The sequence below is a fragment of the Ranitomeya imitator genome, chromosome 3 (genome assembly GCF_032444005.1).
Source record: "Ranitomeya imitator isolate aRanImi1 chromosome 3, aRanImi1.pri, whole genome shotgun sequence".
NCBI classification, from domain to species: Eukaryota; Metazoa; Chordata; class Amphibia; order Anura; family Dendrobatidae; genus Ranitomeya; species Ranitomeya imitator.
Genome location: NC_091284.1, coordinates 585,342,898 through 585,370,024, shown reverse-complemented (window position 1 = coordinate 585,370,024; position 27,127 = coordinate 585,342,898). Strand labels below are relative to the sequence as shown.

Sequence of the window (27,127 nt, the reverse complement as noted above, 5' to 3'; positions counted from 1 at the left end):
TATTATAATTGCCAGACCTGAAATAACAAGCACTTTTCACCTATTGTGTCCCCCCATTTCCTTGTAGATTGTAAGCTTGCGAGCAGGGACCTCACCCCTAATGTCGCTGTTTAAATTGTCTTAAAGGGCCACTGTCACCCCCTCCAGCCATTATAAACTAAAAGAGCCACCTTGTGCAGCAGTAATGCTGCATTCTAACAAGATGGCTCTTTTAGTTGCAGACTGCACCTGTGCGGGCAGTGCGGCCACCCACCTTGGGAATCCCAGCCCCGCAGTGTGTTATGCATTATGCACAGTGCGGGGCTGGGATTTATAGGCAGGGCGGCCGCACAGGCGCAGTCTGCAAGCCTGGCTGGGACGTCAGACGGCCAGAGCTTACTGCGCCTGCCCCACACAGTTGTACACAGCGCAGGCGTGGGTTTTGAAGCGAAAAGAGCGAAGGGGGCGGCGCCGAAAGCCCCTGAAGATGTGAGTGACGGCAGAGTACCGGTTCAAGCTGGGGAGTGAGGACCCGCCTCCATGGACAAAGAGAGGTATTTTGGATAAGTTTCAAAGCGCTTTATTTTGGGAATACATGAACAAAAAACTAAAAGAGCCACCTTGTTAGAATGCAGCATTACTGCTGCACAAGGTGGCTCTTTTAGTTTATAACGGCTGGAGGGGGTGTGACAGTGGCCCTTTAACTTGTACTGAATTTATTGTCTGTACATGTCCCCGCTTAATTGTAAAGTGCTGCGGAATATGTTGGCGCTATATAAATAAAAATTATTATTATTACTGTCCACCAAGAAGACAGGGAATCCCTTATTGCCGAAGAAAGATGTAACGTTCCCTCTAAATGCCCTTTTAACGACCTCTGTCCAGACAGGACCTACCACCGTAGCTGCCTCAGGTGAAATTGAGCCCATCTTACTGCCACTATACAAGATTCTAGGAATCCTAGCAAGGACATCACTTTTGTTAGTGTCATTTTTGGCTGATGCATCACTGGCAGTGCCATGGCCATTATCTTGGCTACTTTGTCCTCTGGTAGAAGACAGATCTGGCGCTCGGAGTCCAAAACAAACCCCAGGAAGTAATGTATCATTTCCGTTTTAGGCTTGATTTGAGGGTATTCACCATCCAGACCAACTCCGTCAGGACCACAGTCACCTCCCTCATCTGCTCTGCACAATGATCTTCTGACCTTCCGACTATAAGGAAGTCGTCCAGGTACGGGATGATAACGGTGTTCCGAGAACAAAGGAAATACATCACATCCTATATTACTGGTAAATACTCACAGAGCAACTGACAGTCCGAATGGAAGGGCTGTATACTGGTAATGCCTGACCTGTCCCTGGAAATACAGAGCCACCATCAGGAATTTCTAACGGTCCCAATGGATGGTGATGGATGTGATAATAGGCATGTTTTATGTCGATGACCGCCATGAAACAATCCTGGAATAAGAGCTATATAGATGAGTTCACTGACTCCATCTTGAAGGAATAATTCAAAATCCATCAGTTGAGCTTCCTCAGGTTGATTATAGTCCTTACAGAACCATCCGCTTCTTTATCAAAAAGAGGGGGGAATAAAATCCCCTTCCTATTTCTTCCACGGGGACTTCGCACAGAACCTGCTTTTGTAAGAGTCCCAAGTAGTGATGAGCGAGTGTACTCGTTAGTCGGGTTTCCCCGAGCATGCTCGGGTGGTCTCCAAGTATTTTGCCATGCTCTGAGATTTAGTTTTCATCGCCACAGCTGAATGATTTGTGACTGCTAGACAGCCTGCATACTTGTGGAGGTTGCCTGTTTGTTTGCCTTCTCCAAAATGTCTTCTACCTTTTGTCCAAAGAGAAACTGGCCATCACATGGGATGGAGCAGAGTCTATTCTTTGAAGGCAGATCTCCCAGACATCTCTTCTGCCATAAGGCCCTTCTAGCTGCATTAGAGAGGCTCGCTGACCTAGCCGCTAACCTCAGAGTCTGCTGAGGTGTCTACCAGAAAAGCTGCTGCTCCCTGCAACAGAGTCATATTGGCCAAGATCTCATCTCTCGGGATCTTACTCTTAAGTTGCTCCTCCATCTGTTGCAGCCAGACCATAAGGTAGCGGGCAGTACAAGTCCCAACTTTTGCCGGCTTCAGACCCCCTACAGCTGCCTCCCAGGTGTGCCTCAGGAACCCGTCAGATTTTTATATCCAACGGGTCTCTAAGTGCGCCGGAATCCTCAAAGGGCAAGGCCGACTTTTTAGAGGATTTTGCTACTGCTACGTCGATTTTAGGAATTTTATCCCAACCTAGTCAGGCCCCCAAACATAATATCCTCTAGGGATTTAAGTGCTTTTTCCTCCTTCAGGCCCATCGGTAACCTGATTGACCTAACCAGACTATCCGTATCTTCGGCCAGAAAGCAAGGTTGGTCACCTATATCACTGTCAGAGGAGGAGGTGGAGGACGGGGATTCACTTTGATATTCCCCAACAGATTGTAGAGAGGCCTCTGATTCCGTGACGACCTTCTGAGCGCTCTTGTTCCCCTTTTTTAACAGAGTCTTTAGGAAACCTTGCACTTCTGCCCTGATCATGGACCTAAGGCTTGTGGTGAAATCAGATGTCTCATCCTGTATAGTTTTTTGAATGCAGTCAGAGCAGAGATTTTTCTGCCAATGAACTACTAGCAGGGTCATACAAAGGGCACATTCTTTATTCTTCCTTTTGGTGCTAGCCTTCCTAGACCCCTAGTGATTTAAGCAGATAATGGCCCTTATTAACAAAAAATATGACATTCTTGTAGATCACGCACCACCTGCTGTCATATCAAGGGAACCAGATTCGGGGGCTGATCATGGGTACATAAAACGTCCCTCCTGAATACAGAGGAGTCCTGCGAGCTCTGATCGGGACGACTGCCACTCGAGCAGCTGCTCCTTTTAGTGTGCCCAAGTTGGTGATACTGGTGATTGCTGCTGCGGCTGCTGTCCACTGGGATCCTCCATGATGGGGAGCTTTGTATATAAGTGCTTCTTCGGTGGTCATCCCTACTTCATAAGAGGGATCCACTGCGCTTCCCTCGTCCTCCGATGCCCCTTCACCGGCCTCTCCAGGACGCACTAAGGGTATGTGCACACGCTGCGGATTTTGCTGCGGATCCGCAGCATTTCCGCAGCTGCGGATCCGCAGCAGTTTCCCATGCATTTACAGTACCATGTAAAGCAATGGGAAATGAAATCCGCAGTGCACATGCTGCGGGAAAAAACGCGCGGAAATGCAGTGGTTTATTTTCCGCAGCATGTCAATTCTTTCTGCGGACTCCGCTGCGGGTTTGCCCCTGCTCCAATAGAAATCTGCAGGTGAAAACCCGCAGAGGAAACCGCAAAAGAAACCGCGGTAAATCCGCAGTAAAAACCGCAGCGGTTTTTCACTGCGGATTTTGCAAATCCGCTGCGGAAAATTCCGCAATGGAATCCGCAGCGTGTGCACTTAGCCTTAGTCTCCACGCCTCCCGGCCGGCTTTTTTGCCCAGGGCGCCCATTCCCAGAGTGCCTTGCGTGCAACATCAGCAGCGTGCGCCCCCCAGAAGCCAGGCCCACTACAAAGCTGCGGCCGGAAGGCAGAGGAGGGAGAGCAACGCGGCGGATGCAGAAGAGCCTCCTGGCCTGTGACTGTGCCGCCCACACCCGCCAAGGCCTAATGGACCCGCAGATGGCGCCTGCAACACCTGAAGACCGGCATACAGGCGCTCTTGTCTGTTCTTCCAGTGCAGATACAGGAGTGGGTAAGTAGATGAAAAAAATAACAAAACCTTCAAGCCGCCCGGGTCTCAGCACGAGGGTTCCCGTCAGGACAGGAAACCCAACTGAAGAGGAGGAGAGGTACCGCCCTTTTATTTCAGTAGGTTTCCGGTCCTGGCTAGGCGGATCCCTCTCTCAGATGTGCTGTCATGGGTGAAGGGAAAATGAAAATTACCGTATGTTATACTCAGCTTTCCAACTACTATTCCATGATGTGACAAGTTTAATATGCTCAAACTGGTGAAGGGTCCTTTTTAAGAGAAAACACTTTTTGAAAGAAAAATTTAGGCAAAATTAAAAAAAAAAAAAACACACGTGTTCAAGTTTCAACAATATGCTATGAGTGGTCTGCTGGATTCTGGGCATGGCGACCACAGAAAGTGTCACATGTCTGAATGCAACATTTTCATTAACACTTCAAAATCCAAACTCAATGAGGCCATGGGAGGACAAGTTTGCACACAGCAATGAAATTAGTGTGAACAAAGTCAAGCGAGATCATGTACCAAAATACCCATATATTATATTGCTAGTGACCGCTCTGAATACAGTGGCCAAATTATCAGGTAAGGAGTACACATATATTGACCTAGGCATATACCCAAATATTCAAAGAACACAACTAGCTTATCAGAATTTGCAACTCCACCCACGTAAGAAGCCGACCTAAAGAGAACACTGGTGATAAAACATCCAAGAATGATTTAAAATCAGAATAAAACTGATAAATTACCGTACTTCTGTGCAATGAAAATAAAAAACCGGGAGCAAAACCCTGTAGCAGTACAGACAATAGATTGACAGGTAAAGCAGTAATCCATTTACCGGCAGCAAGTTGCACACAAGGTTAAAACAGCAATCAAACCCGTTCAGCATTTCCACTTCATGATATGCAAGGTCCTCAACTCTGAAGTGCCTAGTAATTAGCCTTTCACAAGTTTCCTGATAAAGGAAACATGGCGTTATTATAGCAACCTAGCTACAATAATATATTGAGATAGCATCTCCATGGTGGTTAACAAGTATGAGAAGACGTACAATAAGCTAATGACAAGATGCAGTCCCGTTACTAGGACTGCCAGGCAGCCGAATCATTTCCTCAGAGAATATGATGTTAGACTGGAAGTCATCATTTCCCACACAGAAGTCACCAGACGTTAATAGGAATTGACAGTCAGACGGTGTATAACTTATTTTGTGAACTTGATACATGTCAATTTCTCCTGCTACACGTGAACATACAAAAAAGTCTCAAAACAGACAGTAACAGACACCTCAACAAAAACATCAACCATTAGATCAAGAATACCTAGATCTAATCTGCTCAGTTCACAAAGTATTTTACTAAGTTCACAACAAATCTCTCCTGGGTGGATGTTAGGATAATGTGTTACAGTGTTTTGTATTTGCGTTCAGCTTGACCTCTTGAAGAGATCCCACAAAAGGTATAGCCAGACTTACAGTCATGACCAAAAAAGTGTTGCACCCTTGAAATTGCAACAGAAAATGAAGTATGTATCCCAGAAAATAACTGCAATTACACGTTTATAATATTGTGTAATAAACCGGGTGACAAAATGAGCTCCCTCCGTCTGATTATATTAGATGCCGCAGTTGCTATGTAACACGCCATCTAAGGAGTTTAATGACTGGGAATATCTAACAGGGCATATGGACAGGGTTGCACTAATTTATTCTAGTGAAAAAGTTCTTCTACACAAATCTGTTGCATTCTATGCTTGTGTTACATTAAAATTGTGCTGCAGATTTAACCTGTTGCTTTGCATCGAGTCAAATCCCTGGAATAATTCTGCAACACTAGAATCAACAACAGATTTATACAGCATGATTTTCTTGCCTTGTATGTTGTTGTAAATGGGTTGTCCGGCCTTAGGCCAGTGTCACACTTGCATGTGCAATGCGAGTCTCTCGCATCAATACCTGGCACTGCCGCAGGCATTGGGGACCAGAGTATGTGGCTACATAGAAATACATGCAGCTGAACGCTCCGGTCCCGAGTGCCGGCGGCAGTGCCGGGTATTGATGCGAGTTTCTCACATTGCACACACAAGCGTGACACCGGCCTCAGGCTACAAATCTGCAGTCACTGTTTGTGAATCCTCACATCACGCATACTGCACGCTATGAGGATTCTCTGATGCTGAAGACAAGAGCAGGAAGTCATGTGACCGCAAATATGCGATTTGCATACTTCTGATGACATTCCAACAAGCTGTGTCCAGTATTGCTGTGTGTGTCTAGTCTGCACATGACTGCATGTATGCAAATTGCCGGAGACTTCTCACAGTATGCAGTGCACGCGATGTGAGTATTCACAAGTCTGCAATCACATTGAGTGCAGACCTGTAGCCTGAGGCCAGACAACACCTTCAACCCTCTTCAAACAAGGTGAGTTTTGAGGACATTTTTAAGTTTTGTATCTTTGCATTATGGGAATCATAACTCTTTATTTATTTATTTTTTATTTATTGATGCAGTTGTCCCTGTTTTTCAGCCAAGCGATAATGTTCACTTTGGGATGACTTCTTAGCGATGGTCCTGTGTCATTATTTCTCAGGTTTCTGATCTTGCATCAGCTCAAAAGTGCTAGTCAAAAACCACAAGCAAATTCTATATTTCTTTAAGAAAAACGGTTAGACCCCTTATTACCTCTGAAGTTCCTCTCCAAGTCTCTCTGAGGTGTCCTCTGGGAGTACTTCGTACATGTCATCTTCTTCAAGCTTTTTTTTGTGACCGATAAGAAATAGAGAATTGAGCCAACTGGAAATAAAGTTTGAGAAAAACAATAAATCATGTATGTGTAAATATATACAACTTACAGCACCCACAAGATAGGCATGTCAAGCTAAACTAACTGACAGAGAATCCAAGTTTTCTGCACAATTCTGAGAAACCAGCTGGTGGAAAAAAAAAAACCTGGTTTGATCTTAGTCATATAATTACATAAGTTATATACAAACTAACGTTGTGATAACTAAAAAACTCGGTAAAGTAAATAAATTACAGATTCCACTTCCATGCAGAATTTGCTACAAAAGCGGCCGAACATCATGTTTACACCACTGATTTGATACCATCTACTACGGTATATACAGGTCCTTCTCAAAAAATTAGCATATAGTGTTAAATTTCATTATTTACCATAATGTAATGATTACAATTAAACTTTCATATATTATAGATTCATTATCCACCAACTGAAATTTGTCAGGTCTTTTATTGTTTTAATACTGATGATTTTGGCATACAACTCCTGATAACCCAAAAAACCTGTCTCAATAAATTAGCATATCAAGAAAAGGTTCTCTAAACGACCTATTACCCTAATCTTCTGAATCAACTAATTAACTCTAAACACATGCAAAAGATACCTGAGGCTTTTATAAACTCCCTGCCTGGTTCATTACTCAAAACCCCCATCATGGGTAAGACTAGCGACCTGACAGATGTCAAGAAGGCCATCATTGACACCCTCAAGCAAGAGGGTAAGACCCAGAAAGAAATTTCTCAACAAATAGGCTGTTCCCAGAGTGCTGTATCAAGGCACCTCAATGGTAAGTCTGTTGGAAGGAAACAATGTGGCAGAAAACGCTGTACAACGAGAAGAGGAGACCGGACCCTGAGGAAGATTGTGGAGAAGGACCGATTCCAGACCTGGGGGAACCTGAGGAAGCAGTGGACTGAGTCTGGTGTGGAAACATCCAGAGCCACCGTGCACAGGCGTGTGCAGGAAATGGGCTACAGGTGCCGCATTCCCCAGGTAAAGCCACTTTTGAACCATAAACAGCGGCAGAGGCGCCTGACCTGGGCTACAGAGAAGCAGCACTGGACTGTTGCTAAGTGGTCCCAAGTACTTTTTTCTGATGAAAGCAAATTTTGCATGTCATTTTGGAAATCAAGGTGCCAGAGTCTGGAGGAAGACTGGGGAGAAGGAAATGCCAAAATGCCTGAAGTCCAGTGTCAAGTACCCACAGTCAGTGATGGTGTGGGGTGCCATGTCAGCTGCTGGTGTTGGTCCACTGTGTTTCATCAAGGGCAGGGTCAATGCAGCTAGCTATCAGGAGATTTTGGAGCACTTCATGCTTCCATCGGCTGAAATGCTTTATGGAGATGAAGATTTCATTTTTCAGCACGACCTGGCACCTGCTCACAGTGCCAACACCACTGGTAAATGGTTTACTGACCATGGTATTACTGTGCTCAATTGGCCTGCCAACTCTCCTGACCTGAACCCCATAGAGAATCTGTGGGATATTGTGAAGAGAAAGTTGAGAGACGCAAGACCCAACACTCTGGATGAGCTTAAGGCCGCTATTGAAGCATCCTGGGCCTCCATAACATCTCAGCAGTGTCACAGGCTGATTGCCTCCATGCCACGCCGCATTGAAGCAGTCATTTCTGCCAAAGGATTCCCGACCAAGTATTGAGTGCATAACTGAACATTATTATTTGATGGTTTTTTTGTTTGTTATTAAAAAACACTTTTATTTGATTGGATGGGTGAAATATGCTAATTTATTGAGACAGGTTTTTTGGGTTATCAGGAGTTGTATGCCAAAATCATCAGTATTAAAACAATAAAAGACCTGACAAATTTCAGTTGGTGGATAATGAATCTATAATATATGAAAGTTTAATTGTAATCATTACATTATGGTAAATAATGAAATTTGACACTATATGCTAATTTTTTGAGAAGGACCTGTAATTGTCTGAGGGTCACTTCCGTCTGTCTTTCTTATTTTCTGTCACGGATATTCATTGGTCGCCGGCCTCTGTCTGTCATGGAAATCCAAGTCGCTGATTGGTCGTGGATGTTTTGCCGCGACCAATCAGCGACCGACACAGTCCGGCGGAAAAATGGCCGCTCCTTCCTCCCCGCAGTCAGTGCCCGCTCCATACTCCCCTCCAGTCAGCCCTCACACAGGGTTAATGCCAGCGTTAATGGACCGCGGTGTAACGCACTTCATTAACGCAGCTATTAACCTTGCGTGACCAACTTTTTACTATTGATGATGCGTATGCAGCATGAATAGTAAAAAGATCTAATGTTACAAATAATAATAAAAAAAGAAAAGGTTATTCTCACCCTCCGCCGTCGCGTCCTCTCCTCGGCAGTGCAAGCGGCAGGTTCCGGTGCCAAAGATGGTATGCGAAAAGGACCTTCCATGACGTCTCGGTCATGTGACCACGACGTCATCACAGATCCTGCGCTCATCCAACCCTGGGACCAGAAGCTGCCGCGTGCAGCGCACACAGGCGACAGGACTACAAGGGCTCCCTCGGAAGGTGAGTATATGTTTATTTTTTATTTTAACTTTTTTAACCTGTTACATACGTGTCTGGGCAATATACTACGCGGCTGGGCAATATACCACGCGGCTGGGCAATATACTACGCGGCTGGGCAATATACTATGCGGCTGGGCAATATACTACGTGGGCTGTGCAATATACTACGTGGCTGGGCAATATACTACGTGGGCTGTGCAATATACTACGTGGACAGGCATATTCTAGAATACCCGATGCATTAGAATCGGGCCTCCATCTAGTAAAAAATAAGATGTTAATTAGAAAGATAAATGGCTGATCCTCAGATCTGTAGACTTGCATAAACACGCTGGTTACCTCCACTTAGTGATGATATTGTATCTTAAATTTCAATTGAGCACATTTGAAGGCAGGATTCAACCTGCTTTTACAATGATTTTGGCACAAAAAAGTGTCAGAATCAATCTGAAAAATTCAATATTAGTCACTATTCTATTATAAAATGGGCTCAGTAACTCCATTTGGAACTGCCATCTGATTCCCCCTACAGACAGGATTCTGATCATTTCATTATCTCAGAACCTGCAATTTTTGGCTCCATATAGCATCCAGTCTGGCAGTGACCACCTTTGAAACCAGACAAAATAGCAGAAAAAAAATGACTAGACATGTGACCAGCAAGTTGTTTTAGGGTATGTTCACACGTTCAGGATTTCCATCCTTTTTTTTTCAGGACAGTTTTTTTAAAAACTGCAGCTCTTGGCAGAAAACGCAGGTCCTTTTTTTGGTCCTTTTTTGATGCGTTTTTGATGCGTTTTTGATGCGTTTTTTGAGGCGTTTGAGGCGTTTTTTGATCTTTTTTTATGCAGTTTTCTATGCAGAGACTGTGTGTTTCCTGGGAAGCTTTTTAGGGCTAAAATGGCTGAAAATACCCTAACCCTACCCCTAACCCTACCCCTAACCCTAACCCTACCCCTAACCCTACCCCTAACCCTACCCCTAACCCTAACCCTACCCCTAACCCTACCCCTAACCCTAACCCTACCCCTAACCCTACCCCTACCCCTAGTGAAAAAAAAAAAAAAATTCTTAATTTTTTTATTGTCCCTACCAATGGGGGTGACAAAATGGGGGGGGGTGTCATTTACTATTTTTTTTATTTTGATCACTGAGATATAACCTATCTCAGTGATCAAAATGCACTTTGGAGCGAATCTGCCGGCCGGCAGATTCGGCGGGCGCACTGCGCATGCGCCCGCCATTTTGCAAGATGGCGGCGCCCAGGGAGAAGACGGCCGGACGGACACCGGGACGCCGGGTAAGTATAAGGGGGGGAGATTAGGGCACGGGGGGGGCATCGGAGCACTGGGGGGGGCGCCTCGGAGCACGGGGGGCGGGATCGGAGCACGGGGGGGCAGCCACACTCCGCCCACGCACTTCCGCCCGCTCCCCCGCACTTCCTGCTGCAGCGGTTCTGCACATCAAATCGCAGTAAAACCCGCAGATATATTTTTGATCTGCGGGTTTTACTGCGATTTTGACCTCACAATGGAGGTCTATGGGTGCAGAACCGCTGCGGTTCAGGAAAAAGAATTGACATGCTCCTTCTTTTTTCCCACAGCTATTCTGCGCGGCTTTTTACACGAAATTCCGGATCATGTGCACAGCAGTGACTGTTTTCCATAGGGTTACATTGTTATGTACCCTGCATGGAAAACAGCTGCGGAACCGCAGCGGCAATACCGCTGCGGTTCCGCAGTAAAAAACGCACTGTGTGAACATGGCCTTACAATAGAAATGCAAAGGAAGAGTCTTTCAAGTGATTTTCCGGCGTTTTGTTTTTTAAAGACTCCTTAAAGGGACTCTGTCACCTGAATTTGGCGGGACTGGTTTTGGGTCATATGGGCGGAGTTTTCAGGTGTTTGATTCACCCTTTCCTTACCTGCTGGCTGCATGCTGGCTGCAATATTGGATTGAAGTTCATTCTCTGTCCTCCATAGTACACGCCTGCGCAAAGCAATCTTGCCTTGTGCAGTCGTGTACTATGGAGGACAGAGAATGAACTTCAATCCAATATTGCAAATTTACCCAAAAACAGACCGATAAATATATGTGGGGTACCACCAAAAAAGTACTATATAACCAAAGAAGAGGGGAGTACCAACCAAATATTAAAAAATGTAAATTTTATTTATGACAATTAAAATACACAAAATATTAAAGAAAAATAGGGGACAAGGCAGAGTAGCCCCAATGCAATCCTAGTATACGTTCAAATAAATATATATATATAAACACTAAGCGGTTTTAGTAAATAAATGCTCATGCATCAGCAGGTTCAGGATTGGTAATAAGTATTATCATGCATATGTAGGAGTTTGTATGGTTCCTGAAGTAAAGAATCCCGTAGTGAAATAAAAAATGTGGGGCAATAGTACGTGTATTAAAAAAAATGTAAATAAATAAATCAGTAAATATGTAGCTACACAGAAGGAGCTAACAAAGTGACAGTGCACATGGCTGAACAGATGAGGAGAGGTAAAGTGCTTAGTGCATATACAACAATCAAGTTCTAGCCACAATGAGCCAGGGATAGGGGGGGCTATGTAGGAGTAGATAACAACCAATGAAGATAATACGGGACAGCTAGATAAAGAGAACAATCGCCACAATCATATGAGGGACTACAAGAAAAATCCCAAGGTTAGGGATAGTGCGGCTCAGTGACAAATACAGTACTAAGTGCACAAGGATAACAGTGCGTATCCAATAATAAAGTCTAAGCCTACTAATGCGAAGGAGGAGCTGTACATATAACGTGAAGACCATGTATTTACCTGCTGAAAAAGGGATTGCCAGGGGGAGGAAAACCCCGACGCGCGTTTCGCAGCGTAGCTTCTTCCAGGGGGTCGTGTGAGTAAGGGGGCACAGTGCAGATCTTATATATGCGGCGATAGAGTCGGCGCTGGCGCCCATCATGCTCAAACCAGGAAGCGGCAGGTCCGGCGTCCCACGTCACCAAGTCCCGCCCCACTCCGACGCGTCAGAGAGGTGGGAAGCAGGATGACGCTCAGGGACGCGTTACCACGGCAACCTAGGCCGGCCGACGGGCGCAAGCGCACAGCGCTGCAGGAGGAAGGCACCACAGAGGGGCAGAGTAAAGGAATAAAAGGACTATGCTAAACAACGGCAGAGCGCGGGTGAATGTCATATGTGGCTGGAAACCAAGCAAGTGCTAGTGGGGACTGGAAAGGGCATAAATGCACAAAATGATGAATGGGTAGAAAGGGGCAAAAAGCCAACCAGTCTGATAAAGTGAGTGGGTGTAGTGGCACATACGGGGATATCAGTGTGTGTCACGTGTAAAGACATAGGTAAAACGTGAGCCCCAAAGGGGTACAAAATGAGCAAAAAACGTGTACAAAATTGGATACACTATTAATATTAAAGAAAAAAAGAAAAAAAGAAAAACATGAGAGAAACAGTGCACAAACATAATATGAAAAATAATAAATTAACAGCAACGTTAATCTTGTTGTAGACGAAGAAGATGACGTCCATCAAAGTGCGTAGTGTGAAGCTTGAACCAACGACGCCACATGAAGAGGTGAATAAGGTAAGTAGCAGCAACTGATCATACCGCATTTGTTAACAAAACATAAATATCTGTGATAAAGAAAAAACAACTAATGTTAAAATCACATATATAAGACCTGAACAAGGGTATAAAATTAGAGAAATTAAAACTGAAAATCAAAATAGATACTCGTACACATATGGAATAAGGTAAGGCACGAGTATCGATATATATTATTAAAATGATAAAAATAGAAATAGGGAACACTGTGAATGACACCTCAAAACTTGTTTAGAGAAAGGGAGCAAAGCTCATAACCTCATTGAGGCCCTTGGGTTGGAGTGAACCTATCCGTGAAATCCATTTGGTTTCAAGTTGAGCCAGTCTGGTCTTAACATTACCACCTCTAGAGTCCTTAATTATTCTGTCGATGCCAATTACCCGTAGTAAGCCTGAATCACAGTTATGGGCTGCTCTAAAGTGTCGTGGAATCGGCTTCAGAAGTGCCAAATCAGTCACTTCACAGGCATTATTTATATCGCGGACATGTTCACGTGTCCGTATTTTCAATGGTCTAGATGTCATGCCTATGTATACAAGATGGCATGGGCATGTGGCATAATAAATCACACAGTCCGTACCACATGTGATGTGGTGGGTGATATGGAAGATCTTACCCTGTGCGTTTTTGAATTCTTGAGCCTTATCCATGTTGTTGCAGGCCAAGCACTTCTTGCATGGGAAGAAACCCCAACTGGGTCCTTTGGAGTTGAAGATGCCGCAGGCAGTCCCACCCTTGTACTGGCTATGAACCAGTATATCCTTAAGATTTTGTGATCTCCTGTATGTGATTGTAGGTGTTACAGGGACACTCTTTGCTAGTACAGGATCATTCCTAATAATAGGCCAAAATTTGGAGAGGGCTTCTCTCATCGGTTTCCATTTCTCATTATAATTCGAAATGAATCTCACTGTGGATGGCATATTAGGGATATTTCTGGGTTTCTGTTTCAGCAAATCACATCTTGATTTGTTGCTGGCTTTGATCCAACCCTGGTGGATAACTCGTTTAGAGTATCCCCTCTGTGAGAATCGTTGGGCCAGTTCAGAGGCCTGAGTTTGAAATGATGAATCGGTGGAACAGATTCTCCTAGTCCTCAAGAACTGTCCATACGGAATACTGTTCTTCAATGGTCTGGGATGTGATGAAGTGGCATGCAACACTGAATTAACGGAAGTGTCCTTCCTGAATACTTCAGTGTGCAGAAACCCATCTTCGCCCTTAAAGATTTTGGTATCAAGGAAATCAATGCTGGATTGACTGTATTTACTGGTCAATTTAATGTTCAATGTATTGTCGTTAAGTAAATGAATGAAAGAATTCAGATCCTCTTCAGAGCCCTGCCAGATGACAAAAATGTCATCTATGAACCTTACCCAGGTGCATACTTTCTCAATCAGGGGAATGGTGTTAGTTAAGAAGATCATACGCTCCCATGACCCCATAAAAAGGTTTGCATATGAGGGCGCAAAAGCAGCCCCCATAGCAGTCCCCTGCAATTGGAGGTAGAGGACCTCTTTAAATATGAAGAAATTGTGAGTAAGGGCGTACTCTAGTAGGGTCAGCAAAAATTCAATCAAATCATTATCATTACTGGACATGTGGAGAAAACTCCTGACCGCTTCAATCCCATCGTTGTGGCGGATAGACGTATACAGAGATTCTACGTCAAAGGTTACTAACCACATATCAGCTTCAAGTGGAGTGTCCATTAGTCTGCGGAGTACATCGCCTGTATCCTGAATATATGAGGGAAGATTTTCCACCATTGGTTTCAGATGGAAATCAAGAAATCTATTAACCTGCTCACAAAGCGCTCCCCCCCCTGAGACAATCGGACGTCCAGGGGGGTTGGTGGTGGATTTGTGCACCTTAGGAAGCAAATATAGGCAGGGTGTGCGAGGTGTCTCAGGGATTAACCCATCCATAATTTCTTTTGATATGGTACCGTTATAAAATGCTTGTTCCACCAAATCCCTCAATTGGCTTTGGTAGATAGCGGTAGGGTTAAAGGTCAGGCGTTTGTAACAGTTGGCATCCTTCAACTGCCTATATGCTTCCTTCTCGTACAAAGAGGAAGGCCACAACACAATATTTCCCCCTTTATCAGAGGGTTTGATTATGACATTCTTCAATGACTTTAACTCTTTGAGAGCTTTCCTTTGCGGTCTCGTTAGGTTATCGTGTTGTATCCCAACAGGGATACGGCGAAATTCCTCAGACACCAAACGTACAAATAGATCGATGTCAGGGTACATACTGAGCGGTGGAAATTTTTTTGATTTCAAGGTTGGAAACTTACTCACAGTGGAGGCTGCTGGGGTCTCATCATTCAAATCTTCCAGTATGGCAATGATCTCTTGTTCCTGCGATGACCACTCACTTACAGTAGATGGTTTATCGTGTATCTTTTTGAGGACCAGCTTCCTAGCAAAAAGATGTAGATCTTTTAAAGCTGTGAAATAATCAAAGGAGGCCACGGGAGAAAATGTTAAACCCATACCAAGTACATCAACCTGATCCGCAGACAACTCAACATCAGAGAGGTTTATTACCTGGAGTTTGGAGGATTTATTAGAAGATCTCAAGCTCCTATGTTGATAAGGGCTGAATCTATGGCCACCTCCACGTCTGTTCTTGTTACCAGAGCCTCCTTTAAAAGAGTTGGATCCAGACGCACTCTCAACAGCGCCGACTCTATCGCCGCATATATAAGATCTGCACTGTGCCCCCTTACTCACACGACCCCCTGGAAGAAGCTACGCTGCGAAACGCGCGTCGGGGTTTTCCTCCCCCTGGCAATCCCTTTTTCAGCAGGTAAATACATGGTCTTCACGTTATATGTACAGCTCCTCCTTCGCATTAGTAGGCTTAGACTTTATTATTGGATACGCACTGTTATCCTTGTGCACTTAGTACTGTATTTGTCACTGAGCCGCACTATCCCTAACCTTGGGATTTTACTTGTAGTCCCTCATATGATTGTGGCGATTGTTCTCTTTATCTAGCTGTCCCGTATTATCTTCATTGGTTGTTATCTACTCCTACATAGCCCCCCCTATCCCTGGCTCATTGTGGCTAGAACTTGATTGTTGTATATGCACTAAGCACTTTACCTCTCCTCATCTGTTCAGCCATGTGCACTGTCACTTTGTTAGCTCCTTCTGTGTAGCTACATATTTACTGATTTATTTATTTACATTTTTTTTAATACACGTACTATTGCCCCACATTTTTTATTTCACTACGGGATTCTTTACTTCAGGAACCATACAAACTCCTACATATGCATGATAATACTTATTACCAATCCTGAACCTGCTGATGCATGAGCATTTATTTACTAAAACCGCTTAGTGTTTATATATATATATTTATTTGAACGTATACTAGGATTGCATTGGGGCTACTCTGCCTTGTCCCCTATTTTTCTTTAATATTTTGTGTATTTTAATTGTCATAAATAAAATTTCCAATATTGCAGCCTGCATGCAGCCAGCAGGTAAGGAAAGGGTGAATCAAACACCTGAAAACTCCGCCCATATGACCCAAAACCAGTCCCGCCAAATTCAGGTGACAGGTTCCCTTTAAACGACTCTTTGTGCACATACCCCAGCATGGATCTATGATTTGATTAAAGCTGGTAGGCTTGTGTAGAGTTAAACTGGATTATTGGCAACATACACATACTGCTTGGAAATAAAACCCTACACTCCGCTATGAATAAAGCCCTTCACACATTTATGCTCCTGACATTTTCCTCCGCCACCAAACCTCTAGACTAAAATTTAGACTTCTAATTATGAGAAGCAGGGTTGTAGCAATAGTAGTAAAGTGTCAGATTTCAAAATATGTAAAACCGCAAAGGAACCCATATTACTGACGATAAATACAAACCATGAGAAATCTCTGGGAATACGGACATTCACACAGACAGTTTTTATAAACAGTATACATAAAGTATATACAGAATATAGATAACAGCAGCTGCAACAGGATTTCTAGACAGCAAGAACTCTGTGGTCTATAAGACAGTTACTTGGAAAGAGCAGGTGGGTCATTCATGGAAACAATTGTGTCATTGGAACAATGGATGAGGCATATGTCACAGCTGAGAGAACAGATACGGGGTCATTATTTACTGTAACAGCACAATAACAGACACCCAAGCAAGAAGTTCCCAAAATCTGAAACCTCTTGCATAAATTACCAGTCATATCCTAAAAGAAAATCTGCCATAAGAATAACCTCTAACAAAACCACAGACTTTGAAGTGTAAATTCATCTACTCCTATAATATTTATTATATATAAAATATATTAGCGAAAAACGGAGCATAGACACCAAAAGCTATAATGAAACATATAAAGATTTTATTGATGTCCGAATTTTGTACATCAATAAAATCTTTATATGTTTCATTATAGCTTTTGGTGTCTATGCACTACCTAGGTTAATACGATTAATCCCCAATCCCCACAGTTTTAAGCGTGCCCTAAAAACTCATTTGTTCAGACTGGCCTACCGCCTCAATGCATTAACCTAACGATCCCTGTGTGGCCTATTTAAAAAAAAAACAAAAAAAAAACAAAAACAGGTTCCTCGCATTATGTTCTCATTCACTTTATGCAGTTAATAGCCCTCTGTCTGTACTGTTACATACTTAGGCAGTTAACTGGTTCATGCAGCTTTACATGAACACCCGAGCCTTACACTATGGCCGGCTTCACACTCAGCGTATGAAAATACGGTCCGTATATTACGGCCGTAATACGCTGAAATGTCCCGAAAATAGTGGTCCGTAGCTCCTCCGTAGGCAGGGTGTGTCAGTGTTTTTTGCGCATGGCATCCTCCGTATGTAATCCGTATGGCATCCGTACTGCGTGGTTTTCTCGCAGGCTTGCAAAACCAACATACCGCTATAGAAATGATCCATGTGTCCCAAAAAGAAAAAAAAAAAAAAACCCGACATGATTTGAGACATGGTTTACATACAGTAAACCATGTCTTCTCTCCATTTTTTTTGCAGATTCCACACTACTAATGTCAGTAGAGTGTATCTGCAAAATTTGGCCGTTCTAGCTCTTAAAATAAAGGGTTAAATGGCGGAAAAAATTGGCGGGGCTCCCGCGCAATTTTCTCCGCCAGAGTAGTAAAGCCAGTGACTGAGGGCAGATATTAATAGCCTGGAGAGGGTCCACGGTTATTGGCCCCCCCCTGGCTAAAAATATCTGCCCCCAGCCACCCCAGAAAAGGCACATCTGGAAGATGCGCCTATTCTGGCACTTGGCCACTCTCTTCCCATTCCCGTGTAGCGGTGGGATATGGGGTAATGAAGGGTTAATGCCACCTTGCTATTGTAAGGTGACATTAAGCCTAATTAATAATGGAGAGGCGTCAATTATGACACCTATCCATTATTAATCCAATTGTAGTAAAGGGTTAAATAAAACACAAACACATTATTTAAAATTATTTTAATGAAATAAAAACAATGGTTGTTGGAGTATTTTATTCTACGCCCAATCCAGTCACTGAAGACCCTCGTTCTGTGAAAGAAAAAACATAATAAACCAACAATATACTTACCCTCCGCAGATCTGTAACGTCCAACGATGTAAATCCTTCTGAAGGGGTTAAAACATTTTGCAGCAAGGAGCTTTGCTAATGCAATGCTACTCCTCGCTGCAAAACCCCGGGGAATGAGTCTAAATATAGATCAATGAGCTATATTTAGCTTCATTTGCGGTGAGGTGCCCTCTGCTGGCTGTTCATAGATCGTGGGAACTTACCTAGAAAGCTCCCAGGCTTTCTAGGAAAGTTCCCACGATCTATGAACATCCAGCAGAGGGCGCCTCACCGCAAATGAAGCTAAATATAGCTCATTTATCTATATTTAGACTCATTCCCCGGGGTTTTGCAGCGAGGAGTAGCATTGCATTAGCAAAGCTCCTTGCTGCAAAATGTTTTAACCCCTTCAGAAGGATTTACATCGTTGGACGTTACAGATCTGCGGAGGGTAAGTATATTGTTGGTTTATTATGTTTTTTCTTTCACAGAACGAGGGTCTTCAGTGACTGGATTGGGCGTAGAATAAAATACTCCAACAACCATTGTTTTTATTTCATTAAAATAATTTTAAATAATGTGTTTGTGTTTTATTTAACCCTTTACTACAATTGGATTAATAATGGATAGGTGTCATAATTGACGCCTCTCCATTATTAATTAGGCTTAATGTCACCTTACAATAGCAAGGTGGCATTAACCCTTCATTACCCCATATCCCACCGCTACACGGGAATGGGAAGAGAGTGGCCAAGTGCCAGAATAGGCGCATCTTCCAGATGTGCCTTTTCTGGGGTGGCTGGGGGCAGATATTTTTAGCCAGGGGGGGGCCAATAACCGTGGACCCTCTCCAGGCTATTAATATCTGCCCTCAGTCACTGGCTTTACTACTCTGGCGGAGAAAATTGCGCGGGAGCCCCGCCAATTTTTTCCGCCATTTAACCCTTTATTTTAAGAGCTAGAACGGCCAAATTTTGCAGATACACTCTACTGACATTAGTAGTGTGGAATCTGCAAAAAAAATGGAGAGAAGACATGGTTTACTGTATGTAAACCATGTCTCAAATCATGTCGGGTTTTAGGAAGGAGAAAGAAAAAGCCGGTAATTGAATTACCGGCTTTCAAGCTGTATAGCGCTGGAATAAATATTAATATATATACATATATGTGTCTCACTGACATATATATATATATATATACCTATTCTATGTGTACACATTTATTCTACCTATTCTACTGTAAGCTGTCAGTGTGATTTTACTGTACACCGCACTGAATTGCCGGCTTTTCTCTAACAGCGCTGCGTATTTCTCGCAAGTCACACTGCTTGTCCGTGTGTAATCCGTATTTTTCACGCTTCCATAGACTTTCATTGGCATATTTCTTGCGCAGTACGGTGACAAACGCAGCATGCTGCGATTTTGTACGGCCGTAGAAAGCCGTATAATACTGATCAGTAAAATACGGCAGATAGGAGCAGAGGCATAGAGAATAATTGTGCCGTATTTTTTGCGAGTTTTACGGACGTAGTTTCTGCGCTCTTACGTCCGTAAAACTCGCAAGTGTGAAGCCGGCCTATGGCTGGTCCGAATAACTAAAGCAATTATTACCATCCACCTCTCGTGTCTCCCCTCTTCCTCATAGTTTGTACGCTAGCGAGCAGAGCCCTCATTCCTCCTGGTATCTGTTTTGAACTGTGATTTCTGTTATGCTGTAATGTCTATTGTCTGTACAAGTCCCCTCTATAATTTGTAAAGCGCTGCGGAATATGTTGGCGCTATATAAATAAAAATTATTATTATTATTCATTATAGCTTTTGGTGTCTATGCTCCGTTTTTCGCTACTATATTATAGATTGTAGTAGGAGTGACACATTCTCTGCCTTGCATCGTTACCCATATTGGGAGAGCTGCTCTAAATACCAAATATGCTCTCGGCCATTTATAGTACATGCTTATTGATTATTATTATATATATATACTAGATTGTGGCCCGATTCTAACGCATCGGGTATTCTAGAATATGCATGTCCCCGTAGTATATGGACAATGATGATTCCAGAATTCGCGGCACACTGTGCCCGTCGCTGATTGGTGGAGGCAACCTTTATGACATCATCGTCGCCATGGCAACCATTATGACATCTACGTCGATACTGTGCCCGTCGCTGAATCAGAAACGTGAGATGTCTACGTCCTTTATGACATCATCGTCGCTGTGCCCGTTGCTGATTGGTCGAGGCCTGGCGGCCTCGACCAGAGAGCCGGGATTTCCAGGACAGACAGACAGACGGAAAAACCCTTAGACAATTATTTATATATATCTATATATATAATTGTCTAAGGGTTTTTCCGTCTGTCTGTCTTTCTGTCTGTCTGTCTGTCTTTCTGTCTGTCCTGGAAATCCCGCGTCTCTGATTGGTCGAGGCCGCCAGGCCTCGACCAATCAGAGACCGGCACAGCATCGACGTAGAAATCCCGCGTCTCTGATTGGTCGAGGCCGCCAGGCCTCGACCAATCAGCAATGGGCACAGCGACGATGATGTCATAAAGGACGTAGACATCCCGCGTCTGATTGGTCGAGGCCGCCAGGCCTCGACCAATCAGCAACAGGCACAGCGACGATGATGTCATAATGGTTGCCATGGTGACGATGATGTCATAAAGGTTGCCTCGACCAATCAGCGACGGGCACAGTCTGCCGCGAATTCTGGAATCATCATTGTCCATAGACTACGGGGACATGCATATTTTAGAATACCCGATGCGTTAGAATCGGGCCACAATCTAAATATATATATATATATATATATATATATATATATATATATATATATATATATATATATATATATATATATATATATATATATATATATATATATATATAGACACACACACACATATACACATATGTATATATATATATATATATATATATATATATATATATATATATATATATATATATATATATATCTACTATGTAATTGTCCGTGACGGGTCGCTTCCGTCTGTCTTTCTGTCTAACGGAAATCCCGCGTCGCTGACTGATCGCGGCAAAACAGCCACGACCAATCAACGGCGGGCACAGTCTGGCGGCTAAATGGCCGCTCCTTCCTCCCCGCAGTCAGCGCCAGCTCCATAGCGCTCACACAGGGTTAATGGCAGCGTTAATGGACCACGCTATTGCACAGTGTAACGCACTCCGTAATGCTGCTATTAACCCTGTGTGACCAACTTTTTACTATTGATGCTGCCTATGCAGCATCAATAGTAAAAAGAGCTAATGTTAAAAATAATACAAAAAATAGTTACATACTCACCGTCCGTCGGCCCCTCAGATCCAGAACAGGCCTTACCCACTCCTCGCAACGTCCCGGTGACCGCTCCATGCATTGCGATCTCGCGAGATGATGATTTATCGGTCTCGCGAGACCGCTACGTCATCATCTCGCGAGACCGCAATGCACTCTTGAGACCGGAGCGCGCGAGGAGCATCGGTAAACGCTTCACCTGGATCTGGGGGCTCCGGAAGGTGAGTATATAACTATTTTTTATTTTAATTCTTTTTTTTTTTAACAGGGATATGATGCCCACATTGCTATGTACTACGTGGGCCGTGCAATATACTGCGTGGGCCGTGCAATATACTACGTGGCCTGTGTTATACACTACGTGGGCTGTTATATACTACGTGGCTATGTTATATGCTATGTGGACTGTTATACACTCCGTGGGCTGTGCTATATACTCCGTGGCTCTGCTATTTACTCCGTGGCTCTGCTATATACTCCGTGGGCTGTGCTATACATTGTGTTCCAAATTATGCAGATGACATTTTTCTCGGATTTTCCTAAATGGTCGGTGCAAATGATAGTCAGTCTAATAAAAGTCATCACTCGTTAGAGTATACATCAAATTTTATTGAAGAAACCTCCCAATGATAACAGTATAATCTCCAAAATGAATAAAAACTCAAAATGCACTGTTCCAAATTATTAGGCACTGTAGAATTTCTATACATTTGATATGTTTTAAAGAACTGAAAATGCTCATTTGTGGAATTTGCAGTATTAGGCCGGCGTCACACTTGCGAGTTTTACGGACGTAAGAGCGTAGAAACTACGTCCGTAAAACTCGCATAACATACGGCACAATGATTCTCAATGGGTCTAGTCCTATCAGCCGTATATTACGGATCCGTAATATACGGCGTTCTACGGCCGCACAAAATCGCAGCATGCTGCGTTTGTCAGCGTATCGCGCAAAAAATACGCCAATGCAAGTCTATGGGAGAGCGTATAATACGGAATGCATACGGACCATGCGTGTGCCTTGCGAGAAATACGCAACTTACTGGCAGATGTCCGGAAATGTCCAAAGGACTCAATCAGGCAGGTGAGACATGCTAATTAGCTGAAAAAGCCAGACAGTGAACCCGGAAGTCTGCTGCACGCCTCCACGGAGTGATATTCAGCATGGCAAACATTGTCAATACAGACATGCTGATAATTTTGGTCCAAGAGAGGCCTGTCATCTGGGACCAAAGAGACCCAAATTATGCCAACAGGGCACAAAAAGAGGCAGCATGGAGGAGTGTGTGTGGGTCCCTCTTCCCACATTATGACCAGCAGCCACGTGAGGCACAGCGACAGATAAGTAAGTACACCCATGTTTGAAATGTAATGTTCTTGTGAAACAGCAGGCCTTTACTACTTAGAACTTATCATCAAGAATGTCTTAAATATTCATGAAAGAACTAGAAAGCACATCAGTATATACATGGTGTTGTACCTGATAAAAGGATTTCATTAATGTTTGGAATAGGTGTCCCTTACTAACAGTGTTTCACATTACATAGTTATTAAGGTTGAAGGAAGACTATATGTCCATCTAGTTCAACCCATAGCCTAACCTAACATGCCCTAACATGTTGATCCAGAGGAAGGCAAAAAAAAAACCCATGTGGCAAAGAGTAAGCTCCACATTGGGGAAAAAAATTCCTTCCCGACTCCACATACGGCAATCAGACTAGTTCCCTGGGAAAGGACATTAATTGTCCTTTCTGTGATAGAGGTTAGGGGACTCTGTCCTTGTGGCCTTGCTTGATAATTGTGTGTGTGGTTTTTAAATTTAATATTAAATGTGCTCCACAAATGCCTATTTGTATGCTACACTTAAATCTGTGTATTCAATTTCACCTTGTGTGAGCAATCTGCATAATGGTCTAATGAATGTGTTTATTTTTTGTTTTTTTAGTGGGTGATGTTACAACAAGGTGGCGGAGTATCCGTGACCAGTATAGGAGGGAGAGGCAGCAGCGGGAGAAAAGTGGAGCCGGGGCACCTCCTAAAAAACGAAAATACGTCTACTCCGACCGCCTAACCTTCCTTAACCCCAGCATGGACCTCAGGCCGTAAGTACAAACATCACTCACTGTTTTTATTAAGTCTTTTGATACAAATTTTCATTAAAATTTTGAATAAATATAAATTTTTATTTTTCAGAACTCAGTCTAACCTCACTGACAGGGAGACAGGGTCTGAGTCAGAGCTGGTCATTGACCCAGTTGGGGAAGGTGAAGAGGTGGCTGGTCCATCTGCTGCTCCCTCCGGCTCCATCCCTCATGGATCCTCCACATCTGGCCAGGCAGCTCCATCTGCATCAGAACCACACCCAGAGGCCCCAGAGTTTGCATCTTCCGCCGCAGCATCATCAGCAGCAGCAGCACCACCACCTAGCCAGGATGACCCTGGAAATAGCAGCAGCCCAACTGTTGCCCTGGATCCATCCCCACAGGCTGCAGTCAGACCACAGCGTTCACGCCGCAGGAGAGAGCTGATCCAAAGCCGGCGAAACGTTGATGCTGGGGTCATGAACTATTTGGCACGGGTTCGAGAGGATGATGGGGAGGAGGGATTTACAAGGAGCCTTGCCCAGTACTTAAGCTCCATAGAGCGGGAGTTGAGGCTGCGTTTGAGAGGGTGTTTTCAGATCCTTATTGACGCATGCACCCCCCCAAATAACCCATACAATCTCTTGCAGATGATTGAACAGTGGCAGATGTCACCTGAAAATATTCTGCGGCCTCAGAGATTACAAGGCCTGGCTGCTCAACAAGGATCTGAAGCACCCCCTCAACGTCAGCCAACCCCTCAACCCCAACCCACAACAAACCCACAATGGCAACCTCAGCAAAATATGGCAGGATATCATCAAACATCCCAATATGGCCACTTGTCCTCACCTAGTGCTGGAGGCTGGTCCCAACCTGGGTATGGACAATATGGTCATTTTGGGTTGGGGTATGATTCCCGGACATATGGTCAGCAACAGCAGGGGTATGTCCCAAATCCTCGGCCCACTCTTCAAACTTTCCAGCATCATAGCTGGGCTAATGTCCCTCAGGCCACTACAACATCTGCACAGGGTGCTGGACAATTGGGCCTACAAAGGCCACCTGATGCTGACCCTGAGCAAGCTACATCTCCTGCACCAACCTACCAGGACTTGTAATTTTTTTTTGTTTGTTTTTGTTTTTTAAAATTTTCCTTGTTATTTTTTTTGTGGTTTATATTCTTTTATCCACAATATTGGTTTAGATTGTGCATACATAGCAGTCTTAAAGGGAAGGTACCGCGTTTGTAGGTCATTAATAAATCACTGTAATGTAGCATAACATGCTGCTATAAGCAAGTTTGAAATGCATGTGAAACAGATTTCATGTGTTATATGAGTTTAAAGAATGCACTGGGGGCTGACATCTTGGTTTTGCAGCAGTAGCAGGGCCCTATCAGTGTCAGATTACGGCACCCCATGGACATAGGAGATAATATACCAGCACGGACCCTATCTGTAACATTGCAGCAGCATTAGCAGTGAGCTGGGCACGCCTCTGTGGGCTGCACAACTCACTGCTGTAGGTGTGACTAGCTGCCATTTTATTATAGCCCTGTGCTCTCTATCACAGGACAGAAGAAGCCCTAACTGCTCCTCTGTACTCCAAGCAGGCACATCCTCTGCTCTCACATGCTGCCCTGTGTGTTTCTCCTGCTATGTCTCCCCCTCCCCCTCACACACAGTCCCTGTGATCTCCAGTAAGCTGCACTCACAGCCTGCAGAGAGGGAGGTGACACCTGGAGAGAGAGAGCAGGAGGGGCAGCTGACAGGACATGGATTAAGGTGGGGGAAGGGGGATGGCAAGAATGTTATTCACAAAAAATGCTGCTGAGCCCACTGTGTTCTGCTCCTATGTAACCAAGCTGTGCCTCTGATGCAGTAACTGCTGGTGATAGCAGGTCACAGGGCAGTCACACACAAAATGGTGCTGCCCTGTGATGCTGCTCTTCATTCTTACTGTTAGCAGCAAAATTGGGGCAGTAACTCCTGACATCACCATTTCCCTCCCCTTTTGGGTGGTCTAATATCCCTGGGGCAGAGCTGCTAAATCTTACTATAGCTGCTTGAGGTCTAAAACGGAAAATGCTCCCCCTAGTGGTAAATATGTATATTTGTAGAAAAATATATAATATTTTTCATATATAAATGTTTGCAAACAGTGCAAACATTGCATTAATACATTTTAATTACTATTTTAAGCTTAATTTCACAAAAAAACAAAATGCAAGAAAACTGGTGGCACCTTCCCTTTAATTGTGGATGTTGTAAATAATTTTGTTGCCACTAAAAAAAGGCCAATTTGATGCCAAAATCTGGATATGGGCCAAAAAAAAAAAACCATAACAAATGGTCTACAGTAAAAAGTTATATTACTAACAATCAAAGTCTGGATGCGCTCGAATCATTCTTCCATCACACACACAATATGCTGACAACCATATGTGAAATAATTAAATACAACAGACCGAGTTTATAAATTGGTTAACACATACTTCATAGATCAAAATAATTAAACATGCAAAAATGCATAGTCTTGCCAGGGAGTAGCACCTTGAGGACTCAAAAAATAATTTGTAAAGACATCACGAACTTTAAGACCAGAAAGTGGACGGCGCGAAGGAGGGACATATGGGGTAGGCCTACTAACATTGTTCATGAGGTGATCTTCAAAATTTGGAGAGGAACAATCATGTATTCTTGTGAAATTATGTAGAATTACACAGGCTTTGATCACTTCATTGATTGTAGCCTCACTCAGCTGGATGGCAGACTGAAGAACACGCCATTTGGCAACAAGAATCCCAAAGGCGCACTCAACCAGTCTCCGTGCCCTTGCAAGTCTCAAATTAAACACCCTCCACCGGTGGTCAAGGTTGCGCCTGGGGTAAGGCCTTATGACGTGCCTCGTCAGTTGGAAAACCTCATCTCCAACAAAAACAAAAGGCACTGCTTCCGCATTGGAGCCTGGGAGTTGTTGTGGTGGTAGGTTCAACTGGTTGTCACGTAGCCGCCGACCCATTATGGACGAATTGAAGACCCTAGAGTCTCCAGTTCGCCCATAGGCCCCAATGTCTACAATTATAAACCTGTAGTTACTGTCAGCAACTGCTAACAGAACTACAGAGAAAAACTGTTTGTAATTGTAGAATTGGGAACCAGAGTTCGGCGGCTTACGCACCCTGATATGTTTCCCATCCACAGCTCCAATGCAGTTAGGGAAGTCACAAGTATTTTTGAAACCAGTGGCGATTTTGAGCCAATCCTCCTGTTTGGGCTCAGGCATCACAACTTCCTGAAGTTTCTGCCATATTTGGGAACAGGTTGTCCTAACAATGCCTGAAATTGTCGACCGCCCAATCAGAAACTCCAGGTGTAGACCCGCATAGGACAAGCCTGTGGACAGGAAGCTGCAATACAAGAAAAAGGTAAAAAAAACATTAACATGATG

At 43.8% G+C, this 27,127-nt stretch overlaps 1 protein-coding gene across 2 annotated transcripts in view; it reads right to left on the bottom strand.

Annotated features, from left to right (window-relative positions):
* Nucleotides 1-27,127, bottom strand: part of ABCC4 (ATP binding cassette subfamily C member 4 (PEL blood group)) — a 440,057-nt gene that overhangs the window by 326,477 nt on the left and 86,453 nt on the right. For both annotated transcript variants that reach the window (XM_069758043.1, XM_069758042.1), the window contains exon 2: nucleotides 6,447-6,557. In XM_069758043.1, the coding sequence (XP_069614144.1) occupies nucleotides 6,447-6,557 (111 nt within the window). The remainder of the gene's footprint in view (nucleotides 1-6,446; nucleotides 6,558-27,127) is intronic.